The sequence below is a fragment of the Hipposideros armiger genome, unplaced genomic scaffold (assembly GCF_001890085.2).
Source record: "Hipposideros armiger isolate ML-2016 unplaced genomic scaffold, ASM189008v1 scaffold_292, whole genome shotgun sequence".
NCBI lineage: Eukaryota > Metazoa > Chordata > Mammalia > Chiroptera > Hipposideridae > Hipposideros > Hipposideros armiger.
Window position 1 is genome coordinate 219,113 of NW_017731642.1, and position 21,570 is coordinate 240,682.

At 37.8% G+C, this 21,570-nt stretch overlaps 1 protein-coding gene across 1 annotated transcript in view; it reads right to left on the reverse strand.

Annotated features, from left to right (window-relative positions):
• The window catches only part of PDSS2 (decaprenyl diphosphate synthase subunit 2), a 225,644-nt gene extending 208,453 nt beyond the window's left edge, over window positions 1-17,191 (reverse strand). Inside the window, exon 1 of the mRNA XM_019659006.1 lies at window positions 16,614-17,191. Coding sequence (XP_019514551.1) covers window positions 16,614-16,909 — 296 coding nt within the window. The 5' untranslated portion in view covers window positions 16,910-17,191. The remainder of the gene's footprint in view (window positions 1-16,613) is intronic.
• Between the last annotated feature and the right edge of the window lie 4,379 nt (window positions 17,192-21,570).

Consider the following 21,570-nt stretch of genomic DNA (forward strand, 5'->3'; position numbering starts at 1 on the left):
CCTTTCCAATTAGAAATGTTTGCCGTTCCATCCTCAACGAGCCCTTTCTTATATTTCTACTTGGAGGATCCAGAATTTAAACTATGATACTTATGCATAATGCAAAAATATGAGGATTTAGATAGAATTTTTACTAAAAAAAATGACTTGTGGATAGCATACATCTAAATTATTTTTACAAATCACAATCATGAAACACAGGTTGCTTCCTGAATTTGTAATTAATTTCCCAACAGTATGAAGCACTATTTGGAGACAGCTGTTCCTGATAAAGGAGCAAAATATGGACAATTTTTTTTTTGCAAAAGCTGTGCACCTGCTGAACAGACTTTGTTCTCAAATTCTGTCTAAATCTGCAATGTCTTAAGCTAATATATTTTAATATATATATTAGATGTCAAAATTTTATGAAACATTCTGATCATTCACTAGCGCAGTGCACAGACTCATAAGGAATGTTATGTTGCTCTTCCTCTGTCTTTGAAAAGGTATATGCCAATCATGTGGAAGATTGTAAAATAAATGGATGCAACAGCATCTCGTGGTAATCCATTCCTAACAAATGTTAAAACTAGTAAAAGTTTCCCTATAATTTTAATCATGCCTGCTACAATTTAGTGCATTTTTTTCTTTCTCTGTGTTCAGGAAGAGTTTATCACTTTCTTCAACCATGTTCTACACTATGAAGAATAATATGTACAATAAATATTATTATCTAATTAGAGTAATGAATAAGGAAGAGGTAGGAAAAGGGCAAAATCCTCTGGGTAGGAAAGGTTTTACTCAGTTCAGTTCTGTGAGTACTTAACTGAAGGCTTTTTATGTGTCAAGTAAATGCTCTGCAACAAGAATATAAAGACAAAAATCATCTCTTTCAAAAGTTCACAGTTTTAGATATCTATACCTAAATCAGAGGTCAAAAATAAAGGATCCAGATGAGCAAATTAATCCATGAAGTGGCCAGCTATAACTGAAGCATCTCAAATGGTGAACTGGAGAACATATACCCAATCTTTTTCCCCCCAGCTTTATTAAGGAACAATTGACAAATCGTATATATTTAAAGTGTATAACACATGCCCAGTCTAAAGAGGGCAGTCACTGCTTGACACCAGAAGATCAAGGCCATGGAGAATGCAAGCTCAATGGTGTACAGCTTCTGATTTTTTAAAGAGACAGAAAGTTGGGGATGAGCAATTTAACCTGGAGAAATCAGAGAATGCTTAGCAAAAGACCTAACAGTTTAGTTGAGTCCTAAAGGTAAAGCAATGCTTACTAGATATGAATGTAGATGGTTTACTTCCTGTGGCCACGGCTTATAGTGGAAAATGGGGAGTGGCAGAAGTGACTAGAGAGGAAGGAAGGCATGTTTCGCTATGCACAGGCCAAACTGTATCCTACAGAACATGGAAAGCTACTGAAGAGTCTATGACTCCACACCATAGAAGGGTAGAATTTATCTATGAGGTCTGACAATTAAGTTTGCAAACTTGTTGCAATGATGTTGCTAACCTTTTTTGATAATCATAGAGATTATTCATTATAGATTTGTAACAAATGGACAGTTAATCAAGTTTACTATTTGAAAGTGCTGCAAAGGCTGCGTGAAAAAGTCAGACAAAAAAGACCTGAACTTTTCACTAACAATTCATGGCTCTTGCATCATGACAATGCACCAGCTCACATGGCACTCACTGTCTGTGAGGGAGTTTTTGGCCAGTAAACAAATAACTGTATTGGAACACCCTCCTGATCTGGCCTCCAATGACTCCTTGTCTTCGGGTAAATGTCTTTACCCGAAGATAAAGGAAATACTGAAAGGGAGACATTTTGATGACATCAAGGGTAATACGATGACAGCTCTGATTGCGGCCATTCCAGAAAAAGAGTTTCAAAATTGCTTTGAAGGGTGGATTAGGCGTTGGCCATGATGCATTGCTTCCCAAGGGGAGTACTTCGAAGGTGACCATAGTGATATTCAGCAATGAGGTATGTAGCACTTTTTCTAGGATGAGTTTGTGAATTTAATTGTCTGGCCTCTCTGCAAGAAACTTGTACCAAAGTGTGACTCAGTGGTATTTCAAGATTTGATAGGTATATAAAGAGGGAGACACCTTGCTTATAAACCATAAATCTAGGCTGGGCATCATCCTATCTAAATACTTGTCTTAGGCTCCTAACTATTGAAATATATAAGTGCTCACATGGTTCCAGTAGCAGCAATGGCTGCTTAAAGAGATAGCACTCAATTTATCCATGGAGAAGAGTATATTAGACCCAGAAAGAAAATTTTGTGAGATCTTCCATCTCCAGATGTTTCCCCTTTAATCTTAGAAAGGGTAAAAAATGATACCGTATTCATTGCTAAAATGACGTAGAGTTTACAAAACATCTTGACTTATTATTCTCGTCTATCTAAGACACTCTCGGCTCACTATTTTCTACTTTGTCTAGGTTTGTTAACACATCCACAGCTGCCAACTGTATTCATATTTTGGACTTTTTTTTAATACAAAACCACTTAAACTTCAAGAGTTCTAAAATCTCATTAACATATGTTAACCAGCGATCTCAACTTCCTTCACCCTTTTAATCCATTAGTCATCCTCCTAAACCATTAGTCAATCCTGTTTTACTTGCAATTCATTAATGAAAATATAATCAACTGTAATCCAAAATTATATTTTGCTTCAGAAAGGATGCTTGTCTTCGCCAAGGAAATTTCCTATTCTCCAGTTAGGAAGGGGGAAAGAAAACTATGTTGTCACCTAGGCCTTTCATTTAAACCTCACAGTTAGATCAGCATTATTCCACAAGATGGGTATTATTTTCACTGATGAGAAAACTGAAGCCCTCAGTAGTTAACGTGCCCAAACAGCAGCCAGTAAATGATGTAAGCCAGGTCTGAACATGTCAGTCTGCTTCCAAAACTATGTTCTTTCCTCTATACCACACAGCTTCAACTGCTCATATTTCTAACGACAACAGTCATAATACTACACTTCCACCTTATATTTGTACAGTGCAGCATACCTTTCAAATGATTTGCATCTGTCATATTTCTGTGGGTTCCTAAAACAATCCTCCAAGCAAACTTAGGCAAATGGAAAAAAAACCAAAAAACTAACCTAAGATCATAGAGATATAATTATTGGAACAAATAATCGCTAATAACAGCAGCTATGTTTATTGAGCACTTACACTAAACATTTTAGTGTGCTGTCTAACGTAATCCTCATTAGAATCCTGTGACACAGGAATAACGACAATTCCATCTCTCTTACAGATGGGGTGACAAGGCTCAGGGAATTCTGTAATTCATACAGCTAGGAAATGGCAGTGTTGGAATTCAAGTCCAGGTACCGGTAAGCTCGCAAGCCCATGCTCTTATCTACAACCTCATCTATTATTCCTCCCTCTGTTGCAGTGCTCTTTATAGAATATTGTGCTTTCACTGTAATTAAGTTAAACTAAAATTAGTTGGAATTCGAAGTTAAAATTAAAATCAGCCTGCATTCCCTAGCCCACTACTAAATGAAAGTGGTAGAAGCAGCAAACAGGTGGCAGGATAACATCTACCAGGAATTTAAAATAAATTGTTCACTGGATGACTGACAGATCATCAGAAACTCGATATAATTTGTAGGGAAAGTAAACCATCAAGCTCCCAGTATTGCCTTCTGTAGGGATACAGACATTACCCCAACCATTTAACAAATGAACATACTATTCTAACATACATTCAAAATCAAAGACATTTCTTTTTTAACTCATCCTAAGAAATAGTAAACATCATCCAGGATGGAAAAGCTCCACCGCAGTTTTTTTCTAAGTTGACCAGGTATATTCATAAGTATTTTTAAAGTTAGAGTAAAATGCTGGGGCCAGGACCACCAGCTTCTAGGTGTTCATTTCTAGAGCTTCTTTCCATGTACTCATAAAATTGTACCACGCATGCTCTATTAGCATATGTTCACACTTGTTTTTAGTCATGAGTACTACATAACACAAAGTATGAGGGAAAATAAATACTTAAAAATAATCAAACTACATAAAAATGCTTTTAATAAGCATCTGTATATACTATAGTATAAACATCTGAATATACTATAGTATAAACATCTGTATATACCATATATACTATCTGTATATACTATAGCATTAGTCCTGTGAAACTAAATGACATTCCTTTATAGAGCAACATGAAAGAAATAGCCTAAACTTAGGGAGAAATGTTGATGAAGTAGAAGATTCATGAAGCCACTTCTATTCTGAGGATAAAATAAATTCCATTTATTTGGTGATATTTAACCATTTAGGATATTGAAAGCACCTGTCATAAAGCCCTTTTAATTATTAAACACCATAAAGGATATGTTTGTGCAAATTATTATTTAAAAATTCAAAACATTACTGCTAATTTTTTACAGTATGATATAATATTCACTAGACCTATCTCTAGCCTCAGAATTCTAAAGCTAAAACCAGCTCAATTTGCTAAAAAAATATCTTTGGAGCCAATGAAATAACCTTCCAAGAAGATTCCGAGATAATGGTAATTTTTAAAGCTATTTTAAAATATCTGTTAAAATCCATTAAATCCTTGTCTGCTAATTCTATCATTTCTGTCCCTTACGGATCTATTTCTAGTGACTGATTTTCCTCCTGGATATGGGTCATACTTTCTTGCGTCTTGAAACGTACTGTAATTTTTTATTGGGTGTTAGATATTGTGATATTTTGCTGTGGAGTGTCTGGGTTTTATTATCCTCCTTTAAAGAGTTGTGGTATGCTGTCAACGGCAGTTCAATTACTTTTGAGTCAGCTTGTGAGGCTGCTGTTTAGCTCTGTTAGGGAGGTTCCAGAGTATGCTGTACTCTAACGCTGGTTTTTCCCTACTACTAAGGCATAACTTTTCTGAGGTCTCTAGAGTACCCAGCTGTTCCTTCCACACTGTCCAGTCAGAAGTCAAATGTCTCCCAATTCTGGAAGAACTCTGAGAACTGTACAGCTTCTGGTTCCCCAGTCTTATGGACTTGCATCCTATGCATGTGCTGTTTAGTTTCAACAGCACACTCAGTGGGCACCGTGGATTTCTGGAGCCTTTCTCTGCATGCTCCCTCCTCTTCTGTACTCTGTCCAACAATTTCCAGCTGCCTCAGCCTCCCCCAAATCGGATCTGTCTCCTCAACTCAGAATTCCACCACCCTCTGCTTGAGAGCCCCCTCTCTGTGCTGTTATTCAGAAAGTACCTCTCAGCAGACTGTCAGAATGATCCTATTGGGTTGTCGGAAAAGTCATGACGTATTTTTTTCTGTTTTTCGTTGCAAAAATGCGTCATGACTTTTCTGAACAACCCACTAGTTCTCAGCTCATTTGTTTTCCCACCTACAGGGATCAGTGCTGCCTGTACTCCAAGTACAATATAGTTGTTTCATATACATTATCTAGTTTTCCACCTGTTTACAGTGGAAGGACAAGTCTAGCATTAGTTACTCCATCTTGGCGGAAGTAGCCATTTCCAACCTATCCTTTTTGCCTCATCCTATCCCATGTTCAGCCCACACCAAACAACTACTTCCTTATACTTTGTTAAGCAATTCCTTGTGTCTTAATTTCTTTCCCTGATTTGGTCCTTGCCTTCTAATCCAACATGCCCAACTCATATATCACCTCACCTTTGAAAGTCTTCAGTTTTCTCTAGGGAGATTTATTTTTTTCTTGCTCTCTGTCTCTACAGCATATTGCTCACACATACTATAGCATTTATCTCAAGGCACTCTGACTATTTGCACATCTCCCCAACTAAAATGAATTTCTAATAATAATGATTATTGCTTATATTTGGATACTTTCTATGTGCCAGGAACTAGTCTAAGCACTTTACCTATATTTGCCAATTTAATCTTCATAAAACCCTAAGACATAGGTACTATTATTACCCTCATTTTACAAATAAAGAAATTACGGCACAGAGAGGTTAAGCATGTTGCCTGAGATCACAGAGCTTGGTAGTAGCACAGCCAGGATATGAATCTAAATAGTCTGATTCCAGAGCTCATGCTTACTATACTGTCTCTCATTAATTCCTGAAGGGCAGCAACTATGTCTTATTCTTGTTTGTACACTCTATGCCCAGAGCACCTCAAATATTTGTGGAATGAATTAAAATTTATAATTTTCTCCTAGTCATCCAAGAAAAAGTCCTTCATAAATAATGTAGGTTTTCTGTCAGTAATTACAGAACTAAATCTAGAAAGGGTCTTTCATAAACATGGAAGAGACTAAAATTAAATTTTTAATAATAAATTCAAAGAGCTCTGAAGAATTTTACCATGCAGAAAAGACTAATCAGGTTTTTTATAGATAGCTAAGTAACTGTAGTGAACTCAGTCAAGAACAACATGTCTCTACCATAGAATCAATACCCTCTAAGAGAGAGACTAAACGTCATAATTTATCTCCAGTAATTGCATACTAAATTAATCCCATCTATCTAAATCTGAAATAGAGATGAGTGTTTCGAAGGCAAAAGTAAAAAGAGAGTATTTAAACAAAAATTTAATCCTAAGAGTCAACTCTGTCGAGTCAATCAATTAAAACAAATAAAGCCACATTGCTCCATAAAATCAGCTATATTTAAACAAAAATGTAATCAATTCTATATGAAAAATGTATTAATCATCATCTTTAAAACAATTACATGTTCTCCGTATGATTATTAAAAGCATTTAAGTTCTTGACAGTAAGTAGTATATGAAGTAAATTTATAAAAGATAAAACTACTTAAAAATGACGATTTATACAAATTTAAGTTATTAGAAATAAAAATATATATTTTGCACAAGTGGGTTTAATTAGCAAGCTGGTAATGAACCACAGGGTGCAAATTGTGCTGGGAAGCAGTGGGGGTTGATACACTGCCACTACCTTCAGCCTCTCTCCCACAATCCCCATTTATATCACATGCTTGGGCTTCTACTCCATCCTACACACCCCTGTCCAGCTTGGACAGGCCCACAATACCTCGTTCGAAGTCCTGGAAACCAAATATCTTTCCAAATATAATTTTTTTCCTGATGTTAGGAAGGTGCCTTTTACCCAACACTCCAGCAAGCTATGGGGCAGCACCCTGTAATCAAACACATTAATATTTCTGCAGTAAAATGCAAGAATATCCACATTAAGTGGGATAAAGAAAGACTATAAATAGCCTCATCAGTTTAGGTCAAATTTGTGAGTCTGAAAAAAACATTGTTTTCTGAGCTTTTAGGATTTTTAAATAGTAGGAAAAGGACTACAGATTTGTATCACATATTGTCTTCAATCTGCTCACTCCTTGCTTGAGAAGTGAGGATGGCTTCCTCGCCTGCCACATTCAGTTACCACACTAATTTCTACACTGGTTTAGAATTGGCAACACCTTTGGAAATCATTTAGTCAAACTCCTTACCTTGGTGCGTAGGAAACTAAAGATCAGAGAGATGGAATAACTTGCCCAGGGTCACATTGTTACCTACTAACAGAGATGAAACTAGAGCACACAGGTCTCCTGTCTCCCAGGCTTACCTACTGTTGGTTCATTTGTTCATTTATTCGTTCATTCATTCATTCATTTTTTCTCTCTCGATTTGAAGGGATTTTTTTAAGTTTTTCAAAATAATGAAATAATTATAGACTCACAGAAAGTTGAAAAAATAGTATAGAGTCTTATGTATCCTTCATCTAGCTTCCACCAATATATAGCTGTAGTGCAATATTAAAACCAAAAAATTAACAAGTGTCAAAACTACAGACCTTATTCCATTTTCAGCATTTTTTTTTTTTTTTTTTTTCTGAGCCATCCTGCTACCTGTTGGCAGCTCAGTGGCTGCTCAGCTCGGGCTGGACTCGAACTGCTGTTGCTCAGAGCTCAAACTCTTGAGCGAGCNTGCTCAGCTCGGGCTGGACTCGAACTGCTGTTGCTCAGAGCTCAAACTCTTGAGCGAGCTCTTAACCAACTGAGCCACTCGGCCGGCCCTCATTTTCAGCATTTTTAAAAAACTGCATTCATTCGTGTATGTAGGTGTATACAGTTCTATGCAACTTTATCCCATGTATAGGTTCATGTAACCACCACCACAATCAAGATACCAAACTGTTCCATTACCACAAAACACCTTCATACTCACTCCTCCCTGCTCCACACTGTCCCCGACTCCAGCAACCACTCATCTGTTCTCCATATCTACAGTTTTGTCATTTTGAGAATGTTGTATAAGTGGAATCACACAGTATACAAACTTTTGAGATTGACTTTCTCTTTAATTGTGGTAAAATACTCATAAATTTTACCATCTTAACCATTTTTAAGTGTACAGGTTTAAGTATATTCACAGTGTTGTACAACCAATCTCCATCTTGTAAAACTGAAACTCTATACCCATTAAACAACAACTCCTCATTTCCCCCTCCTTCTAGCCCCTGGCAACCACCATTTCACTTTCTGCTTCTGAATGTGACTACTCTAAACACCTCATATAAATGGAATCATACAGTATTTGTCTTCTTGTGACTGGCTTATTTCACTTATCATAATGTCCTCAAGACTCTTCCATGTTGTAACATGTGACAGAATTTCACTCCTTTTTAAAGCTGAATAACATCCCATACATGTATAGTTCACATTTTGTTTATCCATTGATCTACTGATGGACATCAGGGTTGCTTCCACCTCTTGGCTGTTGTGAAAAATGCTACTATGAAGATGGGTAAACAAATATCTCTTCGAGACCCTGCTTTCAATTCTTTTGGATACATATCCAGAAGTAAAACGATTGAATCATATGTAATTCTAATTTTAATTTTTTGAGGAAGGAGACTGCTCGTATTTTCAATCAGCATAATTATTTTGAGATTCATCCAAGTTGTTGTGTAAATAAATTGTTCATTTCTTTTCATTGTTGAGTAGCATTTCATTGTATGGATGTACCACAGTTTGTTCAACCATTCACCACTGAGTAACATTTGGATTGGTTCCAGTTTTATTTTAGCCATTCTAATAGGTATGTTGTGTTATTTCATCATGGTTTTAATTTACATTTTTCTAATGGCTAATAATGTTGAACATTTTTTCATATGCTATTAGCCATCTTTATAGGTAGGCTCTTTTTGCCCATTTTCTAATTTTATTGATTGTTTCATTACCACTGCGTTTAGAGAGTTCTTTATATATTCTGGATACAAGTCCTTCTTCAGATATGTGGTTTGCAAATATTTTCTCCCAGTCTGTGGCTAATCTTTTCATCCTATTAGTGAAGTCTTTTGCAGAGTAAAGTTTTTAATTTTGATGAAGTTCAGTTACTGATTTTTTTCTCTTATGAACTGGGTTTTTGGTGTCATGTCTAAGAACTGTTTACCTAGCTCTACTAGTTCCCAAAAATGTTCTTCTGTGTTCTCGTCTAAAAGTTTTAGTTTTACATTTCACATTTAAATGTACTTTATACAGATTTCACAATGATCTATTTTGCATTGACTTTTCTTTAATATGGTGTGAGGTTTAGGTCAAGATTATTATTATTATTTTTTTTGCCTATAATATCCAATCGTTCCAGCACCATTTGTTGAAAAGACTATTCTCCCTTCATTGAATTGCTTTTGAATCTTTGTCAAATATCAATTGGGTAGATCTATTTCTGGGTTCTCAATTTCAATCTGGCTTGTCTATTCCTCTGCTAATACAACACTGACTAGATCAGTGAAGTTATGTATAAGACTTGATATTAGGTAGCATGATTCCTCCTACTTTGTTCTTCATTTTTTTTAACATTGTTTTAGCTACTCTAGCTCTATTCATTCTGCTCATTTTTACTTTATTGCACTACTTGTCCTTGCTTTTAAGGTCCTCTCTATGCCTAGTAAAGGTATGATAGCCTAGGGAATAAAGAAGAAAAAAGAATCACAAAGAAAAAATATGTAATATATTCCCATCGCCCAATTTCTTCATGAAAGATTCTCTATAATTCCAGGCCACTCTAGTACCTCTAAATATAAAAGCTAATAAATCTCTACTACTCATTAGCCACAAGTCATTTATTTACTTCTGTTAGATATCTGTAAATATATTTATGTCCAATAAAGTGTCTATTCATCAAAAGACACAGTTCATGGTTTTATTATCATTATTATTATTATTATTATTATTATTAAAGATTTTACTGGGGAATCGGGGGAAGGGGAACAGACAAGTTGCTGTCGTTTTGTTCTTCAGTCTAGTTGTGGAGGATGTCGCTTCACTGGCCCATGTTGGTATTATTGCGCTCTTCCCGGGTGAGGCAGATCGCCGCTGGCCATTGGATGGCCGCTCACAGCAGCTCTCGGCAGCTCACATTAGCTGCCAGCCGCTTACATTGGCTGCCAGCCACACACGGTAGCTTATGGCAGCCCACTGCAGCTACATTGCAGCCTACGCCATCGCCGGCAACTCACGGCAGCCCAGCTCCAGGTCAAGCTGTTGTTCACCATTTTAGCTGTAGAGGGCAGTGTCACTGGCCTTCATGTGGGATCTGAACTGGGGCCCTGCTGCTCAGAGCCAGCGTCCCAAGTCAGCTCTTAACCAATGCGCCACTCGGCCGGCCCTATGTTTTATACATCTTTATATTCCCCCATAAGCTTCAATAAGCATTGAATTAATTAATTGAGGATTATTTATCTAACTGGGGCTTACAACAGAGAGATCCTAGAAAATGTAGAATAATAATGGTAAAAAGTTAGCTAATCGCTACATGGTTCTTAGTAATACAATCATTATCTCACTAAATCTCAAGATTTTACATTTAATCTCATTTCTGAATTAAACTATTAATGAGTATACTTCTAGGCTCTTATCCCTTTTCTTGATGAGATGGCTTAGGTAAAGAAAGAAAAGGTAGTGAGTAATGATTATGTTGATTTCCTTTTGTCTCCTGCTGCTGTTTGACAAAAATGTCACCATTCATCTAAATTTTAGGGGTATTAGACATGATTCATTTCTTTTTTTTTTTTTAATTGGGGGATTAGGGGAGGGGAACAGTGTTGGGGAATTGGAGGAGGGGACCAGCTAAGTTGTTCTTCAATCTTAGTTGTGGAGGGCGCCAGTCGCCATCTGGCTGCCCATCGGCAGCTTGTGGCCTCGAAGCTCAAGGTGCTGTGTTCAATCTTAGTTGCGGGTGGGCGTAGCCACCATCCCATGCAGGAGTCCAACCGAGAGCCTTGTTGTTAAGAGAGAATGCTCTGTCCACTGAGCCATCCGGGTGGCAGCTCAGCTCAAGGTGCCCAGTGCAGTCTTAGATGCAGGTGGGCATAGCCCACCATCCAACAGGCAGTTTTGTTGTTAGGAGCATGTACTCTCACCAGCTGAGCCATCCGCTCAGCGGCAGCTCGGCTCAGGCACTGCATCACTGGCCCATGTGGGAATCGAACCAGAGGCCCTGTTGCTCAGAGCTCGCGCTCTTACGTCAACTCTTAACCAACTGAGCCACTCGGCTGGCCCATAGACATGATTCATTTCTAACCTACCATAATATGGTATGTTAAAATAAAAAATAAAATGACATAAGGGGTTAGAATATCGATTTAAGTAAATAACAGAATTCAAAATGTAAAATGGTACTGTAAAAGAATTTACCAAATCCAGTTTCCTATGGTCCTGACTATATCAACTACACAGGGTCATTATGTCCTTTGGCTAACATGCTGAGAACATCATCTTCTTAATTATCAATGATTTGCTGATAAGATTTCAACGATGTAAAGTGCACAGCATGTAAAATAAAATAGCTGCTTAATCCATGTTTTTAGCTATAACTTACAATAACCACAATCTGCCTACCCTATGGATCAAATATCTGCTCCTTTGCTAAAACAGATACATACATAATACATAGTGTATACAGATATATATACTGTCCCCAAATTTTTTTTGTTCATTAGCTATCTGTGAATTTAGACTAATAATTAGCAACACACTATCAAAGTAAATGTAATAAAACTACATGCAGATTAGCTTTCCTTTCTTATAAAACAAAGCAATTCATAGATGTTTGCTGAAACATTTATTTTGTTCCTCTCCAATTCTTCACTATAATACGGGACTAGGTAGGCAAGGTAGACTCCAGTCAGGAAAGTTTCAAAGCCACTAAGTCTTACAGGCTTTCATTATCATGTCTCTGGTGGCCTCAGAAGAGATCTTCTGCAAGGCCCCTTTAGTCTGGCAACTAAGTAGATGAATTGCAATTCTCAGAATATACACAATAATAAGGCTCTTTCTAGTTCTGCCCTTTTCAATTATAGGCTTTATTACAGACTACAATACACACAATGGTATATGTTACTACAATCCCCACAGCTAATACTACCATCCCCACCACACACACAGAAACCCACTATTTGATTAGCAAAAATTAAGAAACCTCATGGTTCTAGCATTGAGAGAACATGAAGTAACTTGAATTCAAACACTGCTTGTGGGACTGTAAATTGGTACAACCACTCTAGAAAACAATTTGGTATTACCTACTAAAGCTGAAAATGTACCTACAGTCCTTTATCTAGTCTCTCAAGACAAGTACACCAGGAGACATGTACAAGCATATTCAAAGTTGTATTTTTCATAACACCAAAAATACAAACAACCCAAATGCTGATTCAAAGAAGACTGTGGTATATTCACATAGTAGGATTTTACACACCAGTGAAAAACTAATGAAGTACAGTTAAACACAAAATGGATGAATATTGTGTTAGTCACACAATATCATAGCAGTTATGGCAAACTATGCAATTAACTACTATATTAATAAAGTTTACAATAAGCAAAATTAAACATGTTATTATTTAGGGAAATACACATACAGTTATAAAAAGAAAAAACAAACACAAAATCCAGTATAGTTGGGGTCAGAGAAGTGGACCAAAGAGTACACTGATAGTTTCAACAGGATTGCTTAAATTACATTTCTTCAATTGGGTAGTAAACTCATTAGTTCCATTTTTAAGCTTTAAAATATATATATGTCTGTGTGTTGAGCATGTATTATCTTGAATCTCTAGAGAACTAACATTCCAGCTACAGGACAAGAGTAGTCCATTCTTTAACATGACATTCCTGGTAATTGGGAATGATGCCAAGAAATAAAATCACTCTATTGCTATTTGGTAACTTTTGTAATAATAAAGTAATTACAGGTGCCTCCAAATAAATGGAAGGATATACCATGATCATGGATTGGGAGAATTAATACTGTTAAAATGACCATACTATTCAAAGCAATTTACAGATTCAGCAATTCCTATCAAAATACCAATGTCACTCTTCTCAGAGCTAGAATAAATAACCCTAAAATCTAAATGGAACCACAAAAGATCCCAAATAACCAAAGCAATCTTGAGAAAGAAGAACAAAGTTGGAGGTATCAAGCTCCCTGATCTCAAACTATACTACAAAGCTATAATAAACAGTATGGTACTGGCACAAAAACAGACACACAGACCAATGGAACAGAATAGAGAGCCCAGAAATAAACCTTCACTTATATGTTTAACTAATCTATTACAAAGGAAGTAAAAATATACACTGGAACAATGACCATCTTCTTCAACAAGTAGTGTTGGGAAAAGTAGACAGATACATGCAAAAAACAGAAACTGGACCACTGTCTTATACCATATACAAAAGTAAACTCAAAATGGGTTAAAGACTTAAATGTAAGACCCCAAACCATAAAACACCTAGAAGAAAACATAGGAAGTAAACTATCTGACATCAGTTTAAGTAATATCTTTTTGGACGTGTCCCCTCAAGCAAAGGAAGCAAAAGCAAAAATAAACACATAGGACTACATCAAACTAGCTTTTGCATGGCAAAGGAAACCTTCAACGAAACAAAAAGGCAACCCACTGAATATGAGAATATATTTGCAAATGATATATGTGATAGGGGTTGTATTCAAAATATGTAAGAAACTCACACAACTCAATAACAAAAAAAATTACACAATCCAATCGAAAAATGGGCAGAGGACATGAAAAGACATTTCTCCAAAGAAGACATACAGATGGCCAACAGACATATGAAAAGATGCTCAACATCACTAATCATCAGGGAAATGCAAATCAAAACCACAATGAGATATTACCTCACACCAGTCAGAATGGCTATTATCAAAAAGTCAACATGTGTTGGTGAGGATACGAAGAAAAGGGAACCCTTGTGCATTGTTGGTGGAACTGCGAACTGGTACAGCTCGTATGGAAAACAGTATGGCGATTCCTCAAAAAACTAAAAATGGATATACCATATGACCCAGCAATTCCACTTCTGGATATTTATTATCCAAAGAAAACAAAAAAACTAATTTGAAAAGATATACACATCTCTATGTTCACTGCAGCATTAGTTACAACAGCCAATATATGGAAGCAACTTAGATGTCCCTCAATAGATAAATGGACAAACAAGATGTGGTGTGTACACACACACACACACACACACACACACACACACACTGGAATATTATGCAGCAATAAAAAAGAATGAAACCTTGCTATTTGCGACAACATGGATCAATCTAGAGGATATTATACTAAGTGAAATAAGTCAGGCAGAGAAAGACAAATACCGTATGGTTTCATTTAGATGTGGAATCTAAAAACAAAACAAAACAAAAACAGACTCATACAAACAGAGACCAAAGGGGTGGTTAGCAGAAGGGAGGTGGTGGAGGCTTGGGTGAAAAGGGGACGAGGGATATAGTCAATAATATTGTGATAAGTTTGCAAGGTGACAGATGATTACTAGAATTAGTGGGATGATCACATTGTACAGTATAAAAATGTCAAATAACTATATTTGTACACCTGAAACTAATATAACCAATATAAGATTGTATACCACCTATACTTATATAAATATTTTTTAAAAATAAAATCATTAAAAAAAACCAGACATTAGAGATGTCTCAAGAAATTCAAATAAGAGGTGGGCAAGGGAAGTCAGGGTGACTATAAAAGGGCAAAATGAGAGATCCTTGTAGTGGTGGAAGTTGTTCTGCATCTTGACTGTATAAAAGTCAATATTCTGCTTGTGATATAATACTATAGTTGTACAAGACGTTAGTTACCACTGGGAGAAACTGGTTAAAGGGTACATTGGATCTCTCTGTATTATTTCTTCCAACTGCATATGAATCTATAGTTATCTCAAAATAAAAGTTTAATAAAAATAATCTATCTATATATATATAGATAGATAGATAATTTTTGTCCAGGGTTTCTCCACCTTGGTACTACTGACATTTTGGGGTACATCAGTCTTCATTGTTGGGGCCTGTCCTGGGCATTGTAAGGTGTTTAACAGCATCCCTGGCCTCTACCCACTAAATGCCAATAGCATATCTCAGTTGTGACAACATCTCCATACACTGCCAAACGTTCCCTAGAGGGCAAAACTGCTCCATTTGAGAACCACTGCTCCAGTCACAACAGTGAAGAAGAGCTGTGGAAATGTTCCCAATGGAAGGAGACTAAAGAAACATGACAACTAAATGCCAATACCTGATCCTAGGCTGGATCCTGGTACCAGAAGAGGAAAGAATGCTATAAAGAACATTATTGGGTCAATTAACAAAATTGGAATATCAATAACAGATTAAAGCATATAGCAATATTAAATTTGCTTAAGGTGATTACTGTAATTATTTCAATAATATTCCTATGCTTAGGAAATACACAATGAAGTATTTAGAGATAAAGGACCATAATGTATACAATCTATCCTCAAATGGTTCAGAAAAAAATATGTGTCTGTGTGTGTATATTTTATATATACATGTGAATAATGTGTGTATATGTGTGTGTATATATATATATATACATACATATATATATATAAAAAATAGGTGAATCCGATTAAAGGGTATACAAGTGTGTTCATTGTACTATTTTGATTTTTGCAACTTTTAAGAATGTTTGAAATTATTTACAAATAAAAAGGTGTTTTTTTTGTGTGTGTTTTTTTTAAGTGGAAGCAAAAGTTGTTCTTCAAATTCTAATGGCAGGTTTCACAGCAGTCTCAGCATAAGGGATAAAAATCCCAAGAGGATAATGACTAGTGACTGGATCAATTCTGACTTCAAGCCTGGGACATGCATTGACAAGAACTGTCTACTTTCAGTCTATCTCCCCTCTCCCCATTCTTTCTAGAGGTAGCCTCTTCAATAGTGTGGAACCGAAAATTAATCCATCCCGCTTTAAAAATAAAATTTCTACAAAGTGACTCAAACCCACATCCCTACTCAATTTCTCCACAAATCACTGAGGCATCTTCACCATCAATAATTAAGCAAAAACGTGAAAAGCGTACACGTGTTTCTCAAAAGAAAACCACTTATCCGCTAAGCTAAGCAAATCGAGGAAGAATGTTCAAGTGAGTGAACTAGAAAAGAGGCAACATTGAATGCCTAGGAGGGCTGAGAAAAGGAAGGGGGTAAAAAGAGATCAGCAGAGAGCCATTCTGAGTTAGGCAAGAAGTATGTGTCGGCCAGGAAAAAGGACTCGAGTGGGTGCGAGTGTGTCAGGGGGAAAGGGAGTTAGCTCACCTGGCTGTGGTAAGCAGAGGGTGCTGAGTCCCCACCAGCTTCCGCACCTGCATAGCGATGTTGCTGAGCTCGTCGCTCAGCAGGCAGCGGAGGCTCATGAAGGACGTGGGGTAGCCCACGATCTTCTCCGCCTCTGACACCACTTGGTTCCAGTGAGCCGGGGACCTGGAGGACTGACCACGCCAGGAGCCCACCGAGAAGATGCTGCCGAGGGACGGGGACCACCAAAGGCGCCGCGAGGGACCCGAGGCCCCGAGATAACGGGGCAAGCCCAACAGCAGCTGCGGAAGGTTCATAGTTTGAGTCTGAGAGTGTCAGGGACTTCAGTGTCCGGAGGTAGCGCGGGGAACAACCAGGGACAGAGGAGGAAGTTGCAGGGACTAGAAGGAAGCGGCGACTCCGGATCCTCAGAGGAGGATAGATTCCTGGAACTGTGACCAGAAACGAATTTTAACTGCAGCTTTCTGAAGTCGATCTAGATAGACAACCACCCTAGCTCAGTACTGCCCCCGACCAGCTGGGGCAGAAACAACCGCCGCTGCCTAAATGGGGGACGCCATATTTGGAGGCGTGGAATGCGACCTGCCGTAAAGATGGAGGCGGGCTGTTCTGGAGCAGATTGTTCTCTACTTTACGGCACAGCCGTGAAAGCACCGAGGAGGCGGGGCTTTAGAGTTGAGCCCAGGAAGGCGAGGCTGTGTAAAAGCGTCAGCTTCTCCCACCCCTGATCCAGGCTGTGAGGTTAGATGGTGGAAGGGATTCTGGGGTGGGCGCCGCGTCATGCTCCAGCGCCTGGAGTCTGGGCCGATTCTGATTCATCAGAGCATTCCTAGCGCCCAGCACAGAGTGGGCACGCATAAACATTTGTGCCATGAACGAAGGTCGGTGTCTACCAAGTGTTTTGCTGTTTCCAGCCCGCCTGGTCGGCCAGCTCTTCTGGAAAGCCTCTTGTAGCTAGCTAATCCTCTGCCAGCCACTGGCGATGGTAGTGGACGGGAGTGATGGCGACCTTTTGGGCTGCAGGACTTTAGGAGCTGTGGGCCATGGTTCATTTGTGGTGGGGGCACAAAGTCCATGTGTGGGGCAGAGCTCTCTTGCCCTCAGATCCCAACCAGACGGAAGGTGGCATGGCCGGGCGTAAAGCGTTCTTTTTCCGTAGGCATGTCCTCGGTCCTTGCCTGAGTCCGGCTTTCTCGCTGAGCTTCGGTTTCCCCCTGTGTACAGCCTAGGCAGAAGCAACCGTACTTCCGTGCAGAGAGGGAGATAATATTAGTATTCTCCATAGGAGGAAACAGGTACAGCCAAGTAGTGTAAATTGCAAAAGGTCACATAGGGCAGGGATGTGAACCCAGGCCAGGCAATCTGATTTCTGAATCCATGCTCTTAAGCACATTACACTGTCTCTCTAACAGGCTGCCGTCCGTTCTTTTCTCCTTATTGCTGTCAATGTGGTTCTCTTGTCCATAATGCTACTCATTCTTTTTTCAAATATGTGTAGAATCCTTTCGCATCACCCAAGTGTTGGAACCCTTGTTAATAAAGGCTGTATTGTGCAGTTTTACACTCTTAAAAATAGTTTGTGAAACTCTCAACTTTCAAAGTCCTTTCAAATTCATGATTGATATGTTTTAAATTAGCATCATGCATAATACTGAACTGGACTCAGGCTACATAAAAAATCGGACTTAAAAAGGGCAAATTAAAGAGTAATTATTCATTTTGCAAAAAAAAAAAAGATGCTTTTCTCTGCAAAAGGTTTAGCCTCAGACTCCCTTTAAATGGCAAATTTCCCTTGTGATTTAAAATCCAATTTTATTGCCAAAAATTCAATTTAGGCATAACTTTTCAGGGATACATTTTAGATAAAGTGGATTTTGCTCATAAGTATTAAACACAGTCTATGCCCACAAAATAAGTAAGGCAAGCTAAAGTTCAAAAATAATTCCTTTGAAAGAGATAACAAACTCCTGGCAATAAAATTCAGGTCTGTTCTAGATGAAAATAAGTGTGGAGAGTGAGATACCTTACCATTCCAAAAAGTTCCAAGGCCTGAGCTTCTGGGTTATCCAAGGTGAAAGAAGTCATGAAAAAAAAAAGAGAGAGCGATAAAGGCTGAATGTGATATATTGTGCACCTGAGGCTGTTTCTTCAGACTCGTGATACCTTAAGAATAACTTCTCATGCAGTTTCCTTAATACCAATTCACAGCATGTACTTTAATTTCTCCACAGAAGCCTAGCGCATTACTCTCTGGTCATACTCTATTAACCAAGTTTTTGATTATTCATGGGACTTTCGGTCCCATTTATTTAAAATAATCAGCACTTTCCTTTATACTTACAGTTAAAAGGTTGCATTACACCTAATGATAATCAGTTTTTAGAAGGTTAAAATGGTATTTGTTCTTTAATCTTCCAGATAAATATGGAACTCCTCAGAGTCTTTCTGACTAAAGAGATTTCTGAATGGCTGGTGACTTTTAGAGGTGCAGGGAGTGGTAGTATCTGTGATTCTGCTCTTCCTCTGCCACTGACGATACTCATTTTGAGGATGTCTGTGAATGTGTGCATAAAGAAAGAGTACAGAAGGATCTCTGAGCCTTGGCATCATTGATATTTTGGACCAGATAATTCTTCGCTGTGTATGTGGGTGGTGGGGACTGTCCTGTGCCTGGTGGGATGATTAGCAGCATCCTTTGACCCTACTCGCCAGATGCCAGCAGTACCTCTCCCCAAGTTGTGGCAACCAGATTTGTCTCAGGACATTGTCAAATATCTCCTGGGGGGCAGAATCACCCATGAGGGTACAGGAAAATGGGAGAAGCTGAAATAAAAAAATAATTTCCATTCACAACATTTACTCCTCCAAAGCAGTAAAAGAAGAGGTCTTGGGTGCGGGCGGCCCTGCTGGTTAAAGAGTGGTCACCCCACAATCTGGAGATCTCCAGCCAAATATAGACACATCTTCGGCTTGGTGTTGGGTTTGTTCTGGAGACAGCAGGCTGACAAAAGATGGTCACATTTCCTCCTCCACCTTTCTCAGGATCCTGAGCTGGTAAAGTACCAGTGGACTTCACTTACTGTCCTCTCGCTACATTCGGCTGACCTTAGAAACAAGTGAGGTCACATTTGATGTCTTTTTCTTTTTTTGCTGGAAACCCGAACCAGCCTTTGGAAATACAAGGTCTTAACAAGGATGGTGTATGCTTGGGCCTTTGACATTTCCATGATTAGGTGAGTGGAAATAGGGACACTGCAGCCACCCTATCACCCTCAACACAATCACCTATTGTTTATGCTAAGAGAGTTCTTCCAAAAGCTGGTGAAAGCATCGTGGTATATCTTGGGGCAGAATGATAAAAGGAGGGAAGTAATCAGATTAGCAAAAATCCAAAAGTTTGACCACCTACTGGGTTGGCAGGCTGTGGAGAACAGGAAGGGTACATATTGCCAGTGAGAATGCAAAATGGTACATAGCACCTATGGAAGGAAATGTGAGAATCCTTAGTAAAAAATTATTATTATTATTATTATATATATGTGTATATATATACGTATGTGTATATATATGTGTGTGTGTGCGTGTGATCTGTAAATCCCAATTCTAGGTATCTTTCCCAAAATATAAATGACTTCTGCACAAGGTTATTCATTGCAGTATTATTTGTAATAGCAAAAGATTGGAAACAAGCCAAATAACCACAAGTAGGGGACTGGCTGAATAAACGAGAGTAGATCCATACAATGAAACACACTGTGCAACTGTGAAAATTAATGAGGGCCATCTCTTCACTCTGATGTGGAATGATCTACACAATACATGTTAAAACAAAAAACAAAAACCCAAGGTGCAGAACAGTATAGTATGCTTTTTTTTTATAAGATAGGTAAGCTGTAAACATATTTGCATATATTTGGGATGGGAAGAAACAAGTGGAGGAGACAGGTATGGAAACAGATTACTCTGAATACACCTTGACTATATAGTTTTGACTTTAGAATCATGTATATATTTTACATATTTAAAATAATTTTAAATTCGAAAGAAAAATGTAATTCCTAAAATTTGAAAAAACTGAAGCAAATGACCTAGCTATATATTAAGTTGGTGGTATAACCACACCAGGTAAACAAAGGGCTTTAGAAAATAGTGTTTTCACTGTACATTCGTAGTGGAATATACTCTCAGGATAAATAGACCTACAAAGAAATCTTAAACTTCATTCAGAGGTCTTACTGCTAGTAAAAAATGTAGGTATGATTACTTTCAAACTATTCTTGTATATTATAGGTTAAAAATATTAGAGTTGTTAGGAATGATGATTTTCAGAGTAAATAGAATCCTTGTAATAGTAAAGGTGAATGGGAAATAATATGAACTTATGATTTTCTTTAAAAAAATATGTTCCTTATATCCCAATTAGAAAACTTTTACATTTATTGGAAAAAATGTATATATACTTGCTTTGCCCCTTGAAAAGGACTCAAGGTAATAATCTTGTAGCAGTCTTTAGCATTCATATTGTACTTTCAATACATCATTCCTTATTAAAAGGAACAAGGCTCTTTAGAGGAACAGCAACTGTCAGGTCTGGGGCAAGAAATGTGCATGATGAGCCTGAAACATGCTGTTGTGCCAGAAATCAAGGAAGCTATTGAAGCCTAAAATCTAATGCGACAGGTCAAAGGGACAAAGGGATCAGCATAAAGAAGCTCCCTCTGGCAGAAAAGGGGACAATTTGAGCATCAAAAAAGAGGAAGAACTACAACTGATTGAAATATATGGATGACAGATAAATCCTTGCGTTTATTGTTAGACATAACTAGGGCAATACTCTGAATATTTGCAATATAATGAAAGAATTAAGTACTTATCCTTACTTTCCTGTGTGAATTATATTTGGTGGTGTTTTCACCTGGCTTATACCCTTGAAAGCTGAACCTGAGACAAGGGCTTA